This window comes from Ochotona princeps, chromosome 11 (genome assembly GCF_030435755.1).
Source record: "Ochotona princeps isolate mOchPri1 chromosome 11, mOchPri1.hap1, whole genome shotgun sequence".
Classification (NCBI taxonomy): domain Eukaryota; kingdom Metazoa; phylum Chordata; class Mammalia; order Lagomorpha; family Ochotonidae; genus Ochotona; species Ochotona princeps.
In genome coordinates this window covers 61,210,006-61,223,977 of record NC_080842.1, presented here as the reverse complement: position 1 = coordinate 61,223,977, position 13,972 = coordinate 61,210,006, and the positions used below count along the sequence as shown (strand labels likewise).

Here is a 13,972-nt window from a genome sequence, read left to right as displayed (position 1 = left end):
GAGATGACCTGAGTTTACTAAGAATATGCAGAGGAACACTGCTCGTAGGAAATTTAAAATGACAAAGTATCGGGCCTGGTGGCGTGGCCTAGTGGCTAAAGTCCTCGCCTTGAAAGCCCCGGGATCCCATATGGGCGCCGGTTCTAATCCCGGCAGCTCCACTTCCCATCCAGCTCCCTGCTTGTGGCCTGGGAAAGCAGTTGAGGACGGCCCAATGCATTGGGACACTGCACCCGCGTGGGAGACCCGGAAGAGGTTCCAGGTTCCCGGCATCGGATCGGCGCGCATCGGCCCATTGCGGCTCACTTGGGGAGTGAATCATCGGACGGAAGATCTTCCTCTCTGTCTCTCCTCCTCTGTGTATATCTGGCTGTAATAAAATGAATAAATCTTTAAAAATAAAATAAAATAAAATAAAATGACAAAGTATTGAAATACTCAATTACTTTGAACAAAATATTCATTAATCTTCATAATTAGGCATATAAAGATAAAAGGTTACTTCTTCAAGATTATAAAAATAATAAATTAAAATTTCCCTTCACTTTACAGAGATTCCTAATTTCAAAGCCAATCATGAAACAGTTACCAATTTTTAAGGCACAAGTACCAGCCTATTTTCATAACTCTATCATTTCCATTGGGAGGAAAAATCAGGTGAAGTATTACATATTTAACCCCATCTAGTTGGTTAATTGAGTTTTTCTCACTTCTGAATTGACTGTTCTAACTATAGCACAACCAGCATTCTCCACACCTCCTGTACAAGCCTAATTACTGAAAGGCCCCATACTCAGGGCACAATGTGCTTTGAGACTTTAAATTCAAACAGATAATTAAACAGCTGCTCTTATCATCAGCTCAGTAAGTGCACACGTTTCAAACATGTGGTATATTTTATATTAGTCTTCTTACAAAAAATATTGTGCTTTGGCACTGACTGGTAATATATACCTGCAATATATGAAATCTCTGGAGCTCTTTCAAGGGGGAGCAAAGATGACACTTTATTTAAGTGAGTTGGAAATAAGTTGGGCATTGTGACACCTTCTTTCTCAGTGCCAACAGCCCAATGCCCACTATCAAAGTCAATTCATGTTCAAATCTGAAAGATACAACAAATAACCAGTCCTGGGAGCAGCTTTATGAAATGAAGGCTGTTGACTATGCACTGAAATGCAACTTATTCCTTATATTTTGACGTAGCACCTTATTATTTGTGTATTTGCACATCTATGAATACATATTATTCCAAAATACACATCAGTTACATATGTATATGGATATATGCAAAAGAATAAAATTTTAAAACATAAGCATTTATATACTTATATACTCTCTCTCTCTCTCTCTCTCTCTATATATATATATATATATATATGTATTCTATATACTTACACCTACCACATTTCTAGGCAGAGTGGAAAAGAGAGACATATGGTAGAAAGTACAATCCAACTATTTGTTGATGAAGTATGACACGCTCCAGAGAACATTACAATAAAACATGTTACTCAATGCCTATTCCTAAAACACATATGCCTTTGTACTCTGGTACTCTAGACACATAATTCATCTGCCATTCTGCATATACCTGTGAATTAAACAGCACCTGAAACTTACCGGGTGAGTAATATCCATAAGATGGCTTATGGATCATTGAAACAATCAAAAGTGAGTTAATAACTAAATCTATAAGTAAAACAGATGCATGGCACAAAGTGTTAGAGCAGTTAAATAGAGGGTGATAGCTGTAAATGCTAGTGAAATGAAACTATTTACATAAAAAAATATTAGTTTACCCAAGTGTTTAAAAATTAGGAATATTTGATTGGAGAGAAAGAAGACAGGAAAAGCATTAGTTAATTTGATATCCTGAGAAAATAGAGTTCTTGTTTAAACAGTAAAGAAGCCTTCCTTCACTGCTTCGTGCACTTATCTCTTCCTTAGAAATGAAGAGATGGTGTAGTATAGTGGTTGAAAACATAGGAACCACAGTCAAATTGTTGGGCTGGCTGTTACAAGTTTTTAAAACACCTGTATCTCAATTTTATCATCTGTGTACTAGCAATACTGGCAGAAGTTACTTAGTGGATTATTGCAAGGATAAAATAATGTAGGATATTAAAGATCTTTCAGCATGGCTTACCACACAGTGAGCACTTAATAGGTTTTAGCTATTTTTCTTAGAGATAACAAGCTTGCCACGAAAATATGCATAACTTTTTGGGACAGGGGGATTATGTAGTGAAGGGTAACATGTTCCAGACTCAATGCCCCTTTGTTCTTTTGTATGATTAGTGTTCGCCCTTGATATCTTAGCACAAGTATTATTGGTCCCTTCCCGGATGGTGCATGAACTAAGAAGATATGTTCTGTTCAATCTCCCCCATTCTATGCTGTTTTTCTTCTACCCACTGATTGGGCCCAGATATACAAAAATTAATAAAATTTTCTAAATTAGTAATTAAACCATCATTATGAAATGTGAAAAAAATACACAGTATCATTGTAAGTAGGAAAATGTCTTTGTGCTTTCATCAGAATTCTCTTCAATTGAAAAGAACTTCTGTTTGAGTAAAGTTTTGGCTTTTCCTGCTTTGCCCAGTAAATCATACCAAGCAGGATGAGACACAGAAGTCCCAGTGTGTCAGTTCAAGTCTTAAAAACCGCACAAGCAGAGAAGCTGATTTGAAATCATCACATCAAAGCAAAATTCAGAGACCCAAGACAGGTGAACAGGGAAGACATGCAACGTTTTTGACCACAAGATCTCGAAAGAATAGGGGAAAGATCCTGTTCTCAGGAGACAGTTGTTGAGTTTTCCATAGAAAGCAAACACAGAGGAGGAAGACTCCATGGATCAGCAAAAACACTGCACAAACATGCAGCAGCAACAGGATGCTCTAGGCAACTCACATAGCTGGCAGCTAAGGGGATGATGCCGTCTTACCACAGCGAGGTGTAGTAGCTTGAGTGTCATTGGTGATCTAGTCCTGTAGTTCCCATTGACTTTGAGTTTGACTTGGAGAGCTCATTGGGGGCAGACACCCACTTTGCCCTTAGAGGGAAGGCCGTGTTGTTTCCCTACCATATCCAAATAAAGCAGCAAGTCACCAGCAGGAGAAATACTTTCTCTCCAGAACCAGGTGAATGAAGCCTGCAGCAGACAAGTTGCCCTTGTTGAATTTTGTCTGAAAAAGAACTCTGTAGTCTCCACTGACAATGAGTCTAGTCTGGAGAGTTGAGAGGAGGTAGGCATCACTGAATTCCCCCTACCTACCACCAAAGTACCATACTGAGCTTGCAGAGACAGAACCCTAACTTAACTCCTGTTGTGCAGAAACTGGCTCCAGGGACAAGGGGGCTTCCCCTGTAAACACAGAGTATATACCCTGTGTGTAAGAGCCCTGGGGTATATGGCTGTGGGAATTCTGTCACTGTGTGATGGATTGGGGAGCTGTGGAATCGTAACTGAGTCTTTGCTCAGTCTCATTCCATAAATTCATAACTGCCAGGTGCTGAGGAGGGTCTTTGCAGAGGGCTCAGTGGTCCCTTCACTCAGAAAAGGGCTGAGGCTGTGACCACATGAGCCAACATGACCAGATCCTCACTATACAGACGATGGAGAAGATGTAAAATGTCCACCTTAGGGTCACTCTCTACTTTTGCCCCAATCACAAAACAACAGCCAGAGCTCCCTGGCCCCACTCAGCACAGACCTCTGAATACTCGTTGAATGCGCAGGCATTCCATTAAACCATAAAGGCATATCTTGACAAAGGCTTTGGAGGAGACACCAACGATCTTTTTTCTCTCTGGAAAGACAAAAAATACACAGAAATACAACAAATATGAACAAAATGGCAACATGACTCCCCAAAAGGAACAAAATAATCTTTCAGTATTATTTTGTGAAGCTCAGCAGATCAATGAAATGTCTGAAAAGGAAATCAAAAGAAAAAATTGCAGGATTACTCAAAAACACAGAAAAATAATTACACAAATTAAGAAAGTGTGTACTAGACATGGATTAAAAAGTAAGCAGTAAAATAAAAATATTAAAGAAAATCAGACTGGGATGTAAGAAATGAAGAATTCAATGTAAAAATAAAAATACATTGTAAAGGTTTAGCAGCAGACCCAGTGAGGCATAACAAAGAATGTCTAAGCTAGAAGATACAGACATGCAAGTAAGAAACCATATAGAAACCCACATAGGCATGATCAGAGAAGATCTTCACCGTGGCTCATTACAGGATAGAATAGAATAGAGAAATATAGTCTAGGCTATAAAAAAAGATGTTGTCAAGCCAGAGTACTGTAACCAGAAAAGTTCTAATTTATAAATAAAGTTGAAATGAAGAACTAATTTCTAATTTCTAAGTTCTAATTTATAAATAAAGTTGAAATGGAAAGAATATGTCAGCACCCAGCTAGTCTTATTTATAAATTATACTTAAGATGAACTACACAGAGAAAGATACTCAACAACAGAAAAGAACACGAATTTTGGGGCCAGCTCAGTGCCTCAGTAAGCTAGTCCTCAGCCTTGCAGCATAGGAATCCCATATGGTTGCTGGTTCTGGTCCCAGCTACTCCATTTCCAATCCAGCTCTGGAACTAGAATCAATACTCATATGGGATGCCAGTGCTTGAAGATCAGGATTAGCCTGTTGAGCCATAGCACCAGCTCCTCAACACATATTTTGATGCTGTATTTGTATGCATATATAAACAATGCCAGTGGATATGAAAGAACATATAAGTCATACCCACAATAGCTACAACATTTACATACTTGGGGAAGAATTTAAGGAAGGATACAAAAGATCTCCACAATGAAAATTACAAACCATTTAGGTAAGAAATAAGTAAGACATTAAAAATGGAAAAACCTTTCCCATTTTTGGAGTGGGAGAACTAATATAGTCAAAAAGTCCATACAACACACAGCAATTTATGGATTCATTATTATCCCAATGAATATTAAGGCCATTCTTCTTAGATCTAGAGAAAAAGACCCTAAAGTCATATGGAAACACAAAATATGCCAACCAGCTAATACACTTTTTAATGATTAATACAAAGTCAGAGACACAGCAACAGCATATTTCAAGACATACTATAGGCAATTATAATCAAAATAGCCTGATACTGACACAAATGGATATATAGATCAACAGAACAGGAACATTATAAATCAAACCATATATCTCCAATTAATAATTTTTTAACAAAGGAGTGAAAATCAATCCCTAGAGAAATGGCAGTCTCTTCAATAAATGATCCTGGGAAACTGGATCTCCACTTGCATAAGTAAGAAACAAAATTCCTGGTTTATACATTATACAAAAGTCAACTCAAAGTGGAGCCAAGATCTAAATCTATGAGCCTATGACTTCACAGAACTAAATTACTAATGGGCAAAACCAGAAAATTCTTCAACACATTGGCATAGGCAAAGAATTCCTGTAAAATACTCCAGAAGTTCAGGCAGTGAGAGCAAAAATGGACAAATGGGATTGCATCAGATCTAAGAAACTTCTGCTCTGCAAAGGAAACATAAAAAATGAACAGAAAAGCAAAAGAAGGGAGAAAATATTTGCAAAATGTACAACTGATAAAGGATTAATGACCAGAATCTATAAAGAGATTAAAAAAAAAACTCAGCAGCAACAAAACATTCCAGTTACGAAATGGCCAAGGGACATCAAATGGCATTTTTCAAAGGATGAAATTCAAATAACTAACAGACATATGAAAAATTTATCAGGATGAGTAGCCTCCAGGGAATGAGACTTCACCTAACTCAATCAGAATGGTTATCATGCAGAAATTTAAAAACAATGAATTCTGATGATGATGCATGGGAAAGGTTATTGGTGGGAATGCAGCCTGGTGCAGCTACCATGGAGGACAGTATGCACGGACATTCAGGATAGTGGCTGAGATGCTGTTTGGGACTCATACTTTCCACACCAGATTGCCTTAGTTCTACCTTTGACTGCTTGTAATTCCAACTTCCTGATAATCTGATTGAGTATCAATGGCTGAAGTACTTGGTTTAAGCAGCTTGGTCCCAATCATTCATCTCAAAGACCGACTCTCAAATAAGTGAGATGTTACAGTTCATAAAAACTGCAAAAATCGTAACAAGAAGGAGACTTACTAGTGAAAAAAGTGTAACTTTTCCAAAGCTTGGATCTTCACTAGTCAAAACTCCTCACCATTCTGAAGCAGTCTTCTAGAAATTTCATCACATGACCAAGTCACAAGAGAGTAATTTTGCATGATCTGCAAGATCTAAGACAGCCCATGTGTATTAGTTCTCTAGGCTCCCGTAACAAAATATCACAGATGAGGTGCCTGAAATATATTTTCACACAATGCTAGAGACTGCAAATTCAAGCTTGAACTCCTGATAGGTTGGATTTCTTTCGAGCATTCTCTCCTCAGATTATAGACATTATCCCCTCCCTGTGTCTTCATCTGGTCTGCCCCCTGTACATGTTTCTGTCGTAATCCCCCTGTTGCTGTAAGAATACCTGTCATACAGGGTTAGGATTCACCCTAATAAATTTTTAAAAATTTAATTACCTGAACATATGGTCCATTTCAACATACATTCTTGGAGAGAACAAAAGTTTCATCTTATGATACTCAGAGACCTAGAAATTACCAAATGCAAACACACCAGAGGACTGCTTCTGTCAGTCATCATACACTCCCTCAAATGACTCATATCCTTTCAATATGCTTCATATTATAATTCACCTTAGACAACAATAACTATGTAAATACCAGTCTCTCTCAATAGTGGCAATATCTAAATTTATTTTCCAGATAAGTGGACCATGAAAAATAGCAGTTTAAGCACCATTTGGGAAATGATGGTAGAACTGATACTTCTCAAAAAGGGGAGACATATATTTATCATGCCAAGCCTTTGGACAAAAGGTCTTAGAATTCTCCACATATGTTTTGCTTCTCATATTTGCTACATTAAATTGTTATTGCACTTATGAATAACGTTGCAAAAGTTTCTTTGTTTTGTCCTAAACTCACAGACTGCTAACAGTCATAAAATCATCATCTATTTGAACAGAAAACCCCAAAATCATCCATCTAAGTGAGACTCTGAGTCACAACCTTTTCAAATAATGTTGGTCAGCAGTGGAGATGGGACACGAAGATGTATTCTGCACAGCTGTTCCCTGGTTTATAAGAGGATTAGTCTTAAAGGGCTTGATTGAACTTTGGGCAGAAGTTGTATAATATTTACGAGAAAAGTAAATCACCTTCTCAGAACCGTCTGAAGGAGTGGAGTCTACGGGTGTTGGTTCAATTGGCAGCAGCTAACTGGGAATTTAAGAAGGAGATAAGTCATTTAATTGAAAGACACCTTGATCGATGACAGCCACCTTTATCAATTCTACTGCTGGCCAGCTACATAGATTAGGGGCTGACTTGCTATGTTGGAAGAGTTCAGTGTCAGGATTTGATGAAAATTTTCCAGTGCTAGAGAAAGCATTTCAATGGACCAAAGTTTAAAAAAAATGATGAAAATAAGTCAATTTTTCAGAAATCTGCAGCATTCTAATAGTATAAATGGATGCCAAATATACTTTTTCTGAGATATAATAGGAATTCATAATTTTTTCTTGCAAAGACAATTAACATGAAGAAACTTTTAGAGAGAAACCAGCATATATGTTTCAGTACAAGAGAGATGAAATTATGAATTCAACCCAAAAAGAGGGAATCTTAGAAATAGTGTCTCTTGAGACAAAATATTCTATTGCCAAGAATATAATAAGAACGGATATTTGCCTTCTTCTTGAATCCTTTTAAGTCAGTTTTCTGTGCTTACTCACATAAAGAAATAAAAATTCAACAGATAGCAAAGTTTGCCTGCATATTGCTATTTCAGCAAGTGCATACAATCTCATTAAAACCAGACTTAATAAAACTGATAAAAGTATGGGATAGCTCTATTTTAACTCTTATCCTAGAAAGTTGTCATAATTTTGACAAGGAAAAAATGAGTGAGATAATTCTTTCATTTTTATTTTTTTAAATGCTATCTCAACCTTAATCCTTTTTTTAAGGTTTATTCAGTTCATTTTAAAGCTAGAGTTTCAGAAAGAAGGGAAGAGACAAAGAGAGATCTTCCAGGCATTGATTCACTCCCCAAATGGCAACAATAGTCAAGGCTAGGCCAGGCCAAACCCAGGAACTAGATCTTTGCAGATCTTCCATTTGGAGCTAAACTCTTACAGATCTCCCATGTGGGGGGGCCTGTGCCATTTTCTGCTGCTTTTCAAGGCACATTAGCAGGGAGCTGGACCACAGTGGAGCAACCTGGACTGGAACAAGCACCCATAAGGGATGCTGGAGCCACAGGGAGTGTCTTTATTCTTACACCACAACCCTGGACCCATAAGGTATAATTCTTAAAACATACTAATAATATTTGCCATCATAATTTGTTATTTTAATTGTAGTATAAACTTTTGTTTTAGGGAGAATTAAGTCCTGACCAAACTGGAGAATGTGTCTCTCTGGACTTCAGAGTTACATGTGCTAGTGACTGCTAATTCTTTTCTCTAACCCTATTTTAAGTTAGAATGTTTATTTCAGTTTTTATGTCACTGTGTCAGTACTGTATATTGTATGTATCAGGAAGTACAGCTGATTGTATGAATTCAACGGGGTCATCAAGAAGAATTGTGACCAAAGTACCAACTTCAAGCAAACTTATTCATACCTGGGTATTGGACGCATGGCCAAGTAGACAAAACTCTGTGAGGGAGTTACATGAGAAATAGCATATTTTGCAAGTGGAATGATACAAATGACATGAAACCAGAGTTCAGAAGAGGCAGGTTAAACATGCCAGAATCTGTTGTCCTTTCCTGAGAAAGAGCCCTGTTCTCTTCAGAGACTGACTCTAAAGGCAGCCAACTTCTACATGGGATGCCAACTGCACTCTGACTGCCCATAAGGGCAAAGCAGTAACAGGACAGCACAACCAAGTTCTTAGTCAACAGCTAGGAATAAATACGGTTATGTGAGTCATCTTGGAAGGCCAGTCCTGTTAAGCGTCCTGATGGTCAGCACCTGACTACAATTGCATGAAAAATTCCAAGGAAATTCTTGCCAGTGGTCATTGTAGCCTTCTAAGGAAACAAGATACTACTGGATTCTAAGATTAAATTGTGAGACGGGCATTGTAGTACAGCATGTTAAACCACACTTGGGAAGTCTGCATTCCTAAGTGGAGGGCCTGGTTCAGGTCCTGGCTATTCTAGTTCAGCTTGCTGCTCATGTGTCTGCGAGGCAGCAGTTGATGCCTCAAAACCTTGATGATCCTCCATTCACTTGGAGACACACAGTTCATCGCCTCCACCTTCAGCCTAACCCAGCCCTGGCTGTTGCAAGCATTTGGGAAGTTAATTAGCACACAGATGACCTGTCTGTCTCTCGTCTCTCACTTTGCCTTTCAAATAAATATGATTTCCAAAAGGGTTAAATTGCTATTCAGCATCTTATTTCATGACTATACATTCACTTATTATCATTAATTTCTGAATATCACCTTCATAAAAGAAAACCAGAGACACTCTGGAATGAATGCAAGAGGCATACTTTCAGCAGGTGCATTTTCTATTTTTTCCACATATGAAAAACATCACTGACTCCTAAGAGAGGCAAGGCAATTTTGTTCTTACTATGTTTATTCCTAGAGTCAAACTTTGTGGCAAGCAAAGGGCAGCAAATGCAATGAAGTAAACATTTCCTGAACCCCAGAATGCTGCTGAGCACTGTACAGAAATTATCTTCAACAACACAGGGATTCAAGCAGGACTCTCATGATTATCATTGCTGAAAACTTAGAACTCCTGAACCACTCCATGGAGCTACTGAGCTGTCATGCATAGAAGTCGAATATGGAAAGTGAAAAGCACTTAGGAAATCAGGAGACCTTTAAAACTGTGCAACATATAGAGCTTTAGTGATTGAAATAATCAGCTGATTAAAATTACAGGGCACAAATATTTTTTAAATACAAGCCTGAGTGTACCTAAAAATAACATTCAATTTTATGAATTTTCAAAAGTAAATTAGTCTGGGGAATAATAATGACACAAAAAGGTATAAATAGAAAATAAATTAGTGTGATAAAGAATATAGTTAGGAATTAAAAGCACTTTTAGATTTTATCTTTACGTAAGTCCAACACTCCTCATACAGATGTCCGAAAATCAGCAATATTTTCTAACAGTATCTTGCCAAGTAAAGGATTCTTCACAGTAACTTTTATTGAAATTTTTACTTTGCTTAAACTGATAAAGGCTCATATATAGATAAAATATCTGCAGAGAAAGAAAATCAAATTACATGCATTATAAACTTCAGACTTGCAGACAGCAAAATCAAATCTGGCTTGTCTACAAAAATTACAAATCATGCAGCTGAATTCAGAATAATTAAAAATTTAACTTTAGTGTTTTCTTAAGAAAAAAAAAATCTAACAGTTATTCACAAGAAATGGTTTCACAAAATGTGACTATCAAGCTCTGAATGACATGCTCCATACTAATGAATCCAACAATCTTCCTTCTAATGATGTTTAGAGAGAAAATAAGATGACTTCCATTGTCCAAGGTAGGTACTATTTTAGATGCAAACACAAGGAAGGACTTTGCATCCGAACAGAGACAGATAAAGGGTTTAGCTAAACACAGCTTGAATAACAAATGTTGATGGGAAAAGCTATGATAGTTTTAATTTGAACTTCTGGCCACAGTCTAGAATTAACAACAACAACAAAAAGTCCAACTTGAGAATGAGAGCTATTAAGGGGTAACTACTTCATGTCTATTTTTTAGCACTTAACGATTTCATATGATTTTCCTACTTTCTTCCTCTTAAATCATCCATTCCTAACCTAATCATTTGCTATTTTTCTCCTTGTAGAATGCCTGCAAGTAGACTGTAACTGCCTATGAGAGATTTTTCCTCAGAAATGATCCAGCCTGGGTCATTCTAGGAGGCAGAATTCTGTCTGCTAAAGAAAGGTGAGCCTGAGGCAGCCGCCTTCCTCTACCCCCTGTGCCCACCCCTGGCTACAGCTGCAGCTTGCCCTCCTGGCCCACGCTTCTGTGCCCAAACCATGGCTCGCCCCTGACTCCAGCCTCCCATGGAACCGGCCTGTGGTACTGAGAGCCTGGGGGCTGGCCCTGGAGATGGCATGGATACAGCCATCCTGGGCTGCCCAGCGGCTGAAGAGGAGGCGGTGGAGGAAACAAAGAAGAAATGTGGTTCCATTCTGAGGAGCTTCCTGGGCCTTCCGCCTCAGGCCGGGGGAGGCCGTGTGAGGTGCACACAGGCATCCCTGGCCCCTCGGGCAGCGGCGCCTCCACGGGCAGCTCAGGGTCCCACCCCACGCACTGAGGAGGCCGCGTGGGCAGCCACGGCCCTGACCTTCCTTTTGGTGCTGCTCACCTTGGCCACACTGGGTACATGGCTGCACCGAAACTTCCGCCGTGGGGAGAGCGTCTACTGGGGGCCAGCCGCTGACAGCCAGGACACGGTAGCCGCAGTGCTGAAGCGGAGGCTACTCATGCCCCCGCGCCCGGGCAAACGCTCACGACGGAGACCTCTACTCCTGGCCACACCGGACAGTGGCCCAGATGGGGACAGCTCTGACTGACCTGCCCCAGCCCTGCCACTGGCCATTGCGTCCTGGGCTCCTCCCGCTAGGAGGCCACGACCTCGGCCACATGGATGGCACGCGGCAGCGCCCCCTGGTGGCGGACTAGACTGCTGCTCTTGGAGTGCTGTTCCTGCACCCCGCCCCCCATACTCCCATTTCTAATTAAATTATTTTAGTAGAAAAAAAAAACGATGATTCTTTCTTTACGATGGGTTAATAACATGATAATAGCATTGTACATATCTCTGCTGCTGGTGTAAGATGATCATTGTCAGGTTCTCAGGAAGCCAGACTGGTGAGTGTGTCACTTTGAGAAATAGAAGTCCCACGGCTGCAATGGTGAGTTTCCCTCTCCGCAATGTTGTATACCAAAAAAATGGCTTAAGTAAACACAGACTTCAAAAGCATTTGCTCTGCAATATGTAAAATCCGATCCTCATAATATCATAGCAAGTGATTCGCACAACAGTTCCAAGCTGTATCCTCACACCTATTAAGGAAAAGCAATTGTCCCTAGGTTCTTCCTGAATTGGGAAAGTTTTCAAAAATGTCTTTGAAAATGGGTATCATGAAAAAAATGTGTTTCAATGTTTTTTGCACCCAAATAAGTTTATCTTTTAGTTTTTTTTCCATAAATTCTCAGGTTGCCTTATAGAGTAGCTCAAGCGGCAACCCCAGATTTGAATAAGAAATGTGAGGATGTCATTACGTAAGAAGTTTTGGATTTATCTTTTTCTCCAAATCTGTTTTTTCTAGAGCTTCCCTATTGAGATCCATAGAAATTGAATTAGCTTCTCAGGGACACATTTCTCGTGTCATTCTGATCACACTTTCATCTACCGCAATCCACATCTAACCTATTGTCAAGTCCTACTACAAAGACATCCCACCACACCTGTACACTCCAGGTTACTGTACGCTCCGTCATGTCCTGCCTGGTCCCTTGCATTAGACAACAAACTAATCTCTCTACTTCTATTCTGGCTCATCTGTCTTAAACTCTCCACTCAGAAGCTATGTATTCTCATACCACATTTATTTTATTTTATTTTATATTATATTATATTATATTATATTATATTATATTATATTATATTATATTATATTATATATTATCATTACTCTCCCTCATACAACCAGGTATCTCTCAATATACACTAAGAAAACTGACAGTCTTTGTAATAAGATCCACAATACTCCACATAATTCAGCCTCCTCTTCTGCTTTCTGTTCCTGTCTCCTAGCAGGCTCCCTGTTTCTATCTCCCTTAAAGTAACTGAAGCTCCCTCAGTGATTCTCAAACATGCAAGCAAGCTCTCCCTCTTCACTCAGCTTCATTATGGCGCTCTCTCTGTCCTGCCATTACACCAGCTTGGCCCCTGAATGCTAAGGCTTACATCTCTCACTAGTCCACTATGTGTATCCTAAGGGCAGGAGACACTCTGAACTCTGTGCCCAGTTCCCGTCCACAAAAAGCAACTTCAAAGGATAGTCCAGGTCACCACTTTTTTGAACAAAGCTAGGAATCATGACTGTGTACATGCCATTGTGTAGATAATCGGAAAGGAATAAGGAAGAACATCAGTGCAGCCTTGAATCGTGCCTGCCTTACAACACTGTTTTTGTGAAATGGCTAAGAAGTTAGATCATGGAGACAGAATTACATGTCCCCAGCCCATGGTTTTGAAGACTATTTCCCAAAGTAATTGGGATAGAATAATATTTTAAACCCTTTAGGGGAAAACAATAGAGAAAATACAAAAAAATTATGACCTAGAATGGTTATTACATGCAAGACACAGGAATCTAACAAGGAGGAAATGAATAAGATGTTCCTTTGTAAAATTCATAGAAAAGAGACACACAAAAGGCCAGATGAAGCTCCGGTTTTTTATGTTCTCTTCTCATAAACTATTAGCAAAAAGGCCATAATAGGGATATGAATCATCGACATTCCTCTCACTCTCTCTCTCCCCTAGCTCTCCCCCACCCCACCCCCCACTTCCTCTTCTTTCATCTCTGGATCTTCATGGAAGAGGCTGTTAAGATCTCGTTGACTTTGGAAAATGCTACCAAGGCTAGTTTCCCTCTCTAGTCAGGAGGGAAATGCCCCTTATTCTCAAATAAGACAAATGATGAAGGTTTGACAGTGAAAGCAGAGCTGGGTCTGGTCACAGGTGGCATATAAACCCAGTTGGGCTCCTCACTTCTCCCATCTGTTTCAGCCTCAAGAAAAACCCACGATGCATC

General features: G+C 39.3%; 1 protein-coding gene across 1 annotated transcript in view; it reads left to right on the top strand.

Moving 5' to 3' along the window:
- The window catches only part of LOC101531314 (tumor protein p53-inducible protein 13-like), a 186,100-nt gene extending 174,200 nt beyond the window's left edge, over positions 1-11,900 (top strand). Inside the window, 3 exon segments of the mRNA XM_058670390.1 lie at positions 11,057-11,112; positions 11,114-11,324; positions 11,366-11,900. Of these exon segments, the coding sequence (XP_058526373.1) occupies positions 11,057-11,112; positions 11,114-11,324; positions 11,366-11,719 (621 nt within the window). The 3' untranslated portion in view covers positions 11,720-11,900.
- Positions 11,901-13,972: the final 2,072 nt, after the last annotated feature.